The sequence below is a fragment of the Crocuta crocuta genome, unplaced genomic scaffold (genome assembly GCF_008692635.1).
Source record: "Crocuta crocuta isolate KB4526 unplaced genomic scaffold, BGI_CrCroc_1.0 scaffold13, whole genome shotgun sequence".
Lineage (NCBI taxonomy): Eukaryota > Metazoa > Chordata > Mammalia > Carnivora > Hyaenidae > Crocuta > Crocuta crocuta.
Genome location: NW_027530007.1, coordinates 8,178,195 through 8,182,418, shown reverse-complemented (window position 1 = coordinate 8,182,418; position 4,224 = coordinate 8,178,195). Strand labels below are relative to the sequence as shown.

The following is a 4,224-nucleotide window of genomic DNA, read 5'->3' as shown; positions in this document are numbered from 1 at the left end:
GGGGGTGGGGGAGGCGCTGGTCACAGGCACTCAGCTGGTGGGCGTGGACGAGCCCTGTCCCCCGCCCCTGCAAGGGACCCCAGAGCCTTCGGGGTGCGGGATGCAGGCACGATGCGGAGGGCCAGGCGGGCCTGCTGGGGCTGACGCTGCCAAGGGTCCTAACTACCGACCCCGCAGCCAAGGAGAGCTTTACTGACCAAATTACATCTAAAGCACAGCCCTCACTTCGTCCCGGCCTGTCAGCGTCTGGCCTCTGCCCTCACGTGAACCTACGTGGCCCCTGCGTGTCCTGGTGTCCACTCAGGTGTCCCTGGTGGAGGACTCTGCATGGGATTCCTTTTTATCAAGGAGCCCCAAGAGGTTGGGAAGGAGGAAAAGCCCCATGAAGCCAACACGACCCCTGGGTCTGGGGCCCCGGCTGGTGTCAGCGGGGGACACAGGCGTTAGCGGAGCCAGCGGGTGTGGGTTACCCAGTAGCCCCTGCCGTCAGCAGAAGGCTGTCTGTGCCTCTTCCTCTCTGGGCTTGAGATGAAAATGAGATGACACTGTGTGCACCTGTGTGTGTGTGTGCGCGCCTGTGTGTGTGTGCACCTGTGTGTGTGTGCGCATTGGGACGTGTGGTGCATGTATGCTCACATGTGTGATGCATGTTTGTGGTGTGTGTTGGTGCATGTTTGCACACATGTGCACACCCACACTCTTTATCCTAGTGTTTCCAGTGGAGCGTCTCACAAATACATCATCAAATATTTTTACATTTTTTTAAATGTTTTATTTCTGAGAGAGATCGACAGCGTGAGCAGGGGAGGGTCAGAGAGAGAGGGAGACACAGAATCCGAAGCAGCTCTGGGCTCTGAGCTGTCAGCACAGAGCCCGACACGGGGTTTGAACCCACGAACCACGAGATCATGACCTGAGCTGAAGTCAGCCGCCCAACCGACTGAGCCTCCCAGGCGCCCCATCGAGTATTTTTAAACATTTTCTTTGCCATGAAAATTGGGGCTGGCTGGGTGGGTAGGTCACTTGTGCTCTGGGGGAGGAGGTGCCCAGGAGACTGCTATAACTGAAGCTCTGAGTAGCCAGACGACGGGGAAGGAGAGCCAGCAGGTGGACAGACCAGGTTGGAGAGTCTGAAGCTGGCCCGGGACGGGATCCTGGACGGGATGGGGGCTGCTGTCCAGACAGTGCAGGGGCTGCGGGCACAACTGAAGCCGGGCTCTCCCACTCCCGCCATCCTGTGCAGTAAAATCGTTAACCCTGACAGATTAACTGAAACCGTGAATATAGAAAAATGTGGGAAACGGGTTTTTTTTGTTTTTTTGAGAAAGAATCCCAGATAGGCTTCCCACTGTCAGCACAGAGCCCTATGTGGGGCTTGAACTCACAAACTGTGAGATCAGGACCTGAGCTGAACTCAAGAATGAGACACTTAAATGACTGAACCACCCAGGTGCCCCCGAGTTTTGCAGTCTCAGAGAAGGGAATTTTTCAAGCTCAGGTGAACCGAAGGAGAATGAAAAGGATGTTTGCCCATCAGGCACACTCAGTTTTACGTGTCTGTTGTGGTCGAAGGGGCCACATGCAGGATTAAAGGGCCAAATGACAATCTGGAAAACCAGCGAAGTGGCAGGTATAGAGTTAATGGCCCTGATATGAAAACAGCTTTGTAACTAATTAAGGGGGAAGAAAAAGAGACAGGGACCCCACGAGGGTGGGCAGAGGGGAGGCCAGGCCTCCGGTGGGAAGTTGCGGCTGGAGCACACCCAGCCTGCAGCCGTGGCCCTGCTGACTGCCCGCGTGCCGGGCCTCTGCTGTGCCTGCAGGGTTCAGCGTGGACTGGTGGGCACTGGGCGTCCTGATGTTTGAAATGATGGCCGGGCGCTCCCCCTTTGACATCATCACCGACAACCCCGACATGAACACAGAGGACTACCTTTTTCAAGGTACGTGGGCCGCTGGCCGTCTCCCCGGGGTTCAGTTCAGGTGCCTCCCCCAGGCCGTGCGTGCGGGTCCGTCCCCGCCTCCCCGAGCAGGTGTTTCCGCTTTGGGGGTTATGGATGGAAGGGTCCCAGCTGGTGCCTGCAGTGCCACGGAAGACACTTCCTTGCAGACCGGCTCTCAGGGAGGCAGAGGCTGGGGTGGGAAGCGGGAGCACCACCAGGAAACACAGCCGGCCCTGCTTTAGCCCAGACTCCTCCCTGCCCCTGCCCTGTGTGCGGAGTGCGCCCTGGAGGCCTGGGTGGGCCGGGCCAGGTTAGGGTCCCAGCCAGGGGGCATCCAGAGTGCAGAACACCTGCCTTTGGGATGGGTCCCCACAGCGCCCTCTGGTGGCCACATGCAGAGGCGCCCACGTTTGTGATGATGCTCTTGGGGTCCTGTGTNAGGGGTGCCTCTGTGGGCGAGAGACCCTGCTGGATGGAGGGAAGAGGGGCCAGGGCCCTAAGAGCGCCCTGGACATTCTTGCTCAGAACGGGTTTGGAGAGCCCTGCAGACCACCCAGCTCCCGGGTGGCTGGGCAGAGCAAACACAGTGCGGAGTGTCTGGAAGGGCCCAGACTCCTCACCGGGGCCCCGATCGTTGCAGTAATCCTGGAGAAGCCCATCCGGATCCCCCGATTCCTCTCGGTGAAAGCCTCCCACGTCTTGAAAGGATTTTTAAACAAGGTACACTGTGGCCGCCCTGACGTCCCATCCCGGCTGGGGCTGACGGGGCCCTTGCAGGCATTTGTTTCCAGGGTCAGCTGCGGGACACCTGCGGGGGGTGGGGGGGGAAATCTTCACCTCCTTCCACCTCCTTATTTGATCTCTGTCCCGTGAATCATCAGTTTTTAGTCATGCTTGCCAAGACATAAGGATGAGAAATTATACCAGAGAGAAATTTAATGAACCCTACATGTTGGGGGGAGAATTATGAGTGAAGGGAACGTCTGCTCATCACCTGGCTGGTTAAGACTGGCTGGAGATGATTCGAGGAAGCTCTGGCTATCACGGAGAGAAGGAAAGCCGGTTTTCCTCCTGCTGTGACCTGGGGCTTCTTTGCTGCGTGCTGATATGTCCTTATTTGAATTCTGACCCCTAGGACCCCAAAGAGAGGCTCGGCTGCCGGCCACAGACTGGATTTTCCGATATCAAGTCTCACGCGTTCTTCCGCAGCATCGACTGGGACCTGGTAAAGCATAAAAGACCCTTTCCCACCCCACCTCACCCCCAAGGCAGGGATGGAGGTGAAGGGCATGCTGTGTGTCATCAGGGTCTGGGCCCCGGAAGTGATTCAGAAACTCACCTGTTCACCTATGATTGACAGGGGCCGTGTGGGGCCATGATAAGCCCCTGACGACAGTGGTCCTAGGTAGTTCTGGGAGAAGCCCCACCTGGGAGTCCCCTAGCACACGCTGTACCGCCTGGGGTCCAGTTGGGGACGTCGTTGATCCGTGACCACAGCGCCTGGTCAATTCTGTGCTAAATGCAGTGGTGGGAGCCAGCCCAGAGAGGGCGTCTTCTCCGCTCTTGTAGTTGGCTTTGGGGGGCTGCCCTTCGTGTCCCCATCCTGGGGCGCTGCTAGCAGCAGAGCAGGCCCTTCCCAGCTCTGTGCCGGGGTTCCCGGTACTAAAGGGAAATTGAGCCAGTTTGGTTTTGAAATACATAGATGGTTGCAAGTTACTGAAATGTAACCTTTAAAATATGTTCCTCTGAGGAAAAGGAGAGTAGCTCACTAATTAAGTGCATGTTGAAATTGAGCTTGAACCTGAGCTTAAACTCGATCAGGTGGAAGCCCTGCTCTGGGGTGGTGTTGTGCCCCCCAACCCCCCGCTGTGGTGGTGGCCCCGTGGCCGGCACCGAGGATGGTGCCCACCCCTGTGGGCAGAGCAGCTCCCGTCCGCTTCACCTGGTCACTGTCACCTTCCACCCAGAGGACAGCCGTCTGTGCCTTTGTGGGGAGAAGGGCCATCCCCATTCCCAGGACGCCCGCCTGCCACACGCAGCCCTGTCCAGGCTGGGCTGCTTCAAAACAGAATCCAGCCCCCTCTTCCTCGGCGTCATTAGACACAAATACTTAGAACAGTATTCAGAGCATGCGCACTTTTTAACCAGGAAGCTGACTTTGAGGGGTGCCTGGCCGGCTCAGTCGGTGGAGCGAGCGACTCTTGATCTCAGGGTTGTGAGTTCAAGCCCATGTTGGGCATAGAGGTTACTTAAAAAAGGAAACTGCCTTTGATTGCTTCAG

At 57.4% G+C, this 4,224-nt stretch overlaps 1 protein-coding gene across 1 annotated transcript in view; it reads left to right on the top strand.

Moving 5' to 3' along the window:
* The window catches only part of PRKCZ (protein kinase C zeta), a 92,969-nt gene extending 89,328 nt beyond the window's left edge, over positions 1–3,641 (top strand). Inside the window, exons 23-25 of the mRNA XM_077764000.1 lie at positions 1,824–1,943; positions 2,584–2,663; positions 3,079–3,641. Of these exons, the coding sequence (XP_077620126.1) occupies positions 1,824–1,943; positions 2,584–2,663; positions 3,079–3,300 (422 nt within the window). The 3' untranslated portion in view covers positions 3,301–3,641. The remainder of the gene's footprint in view (positions 1–1,823; positions 1,944–2,583; positions 2,664–3,078) is intronic.
* Positions 3,642–4,224: the final 583 nt, after the last annotated feature.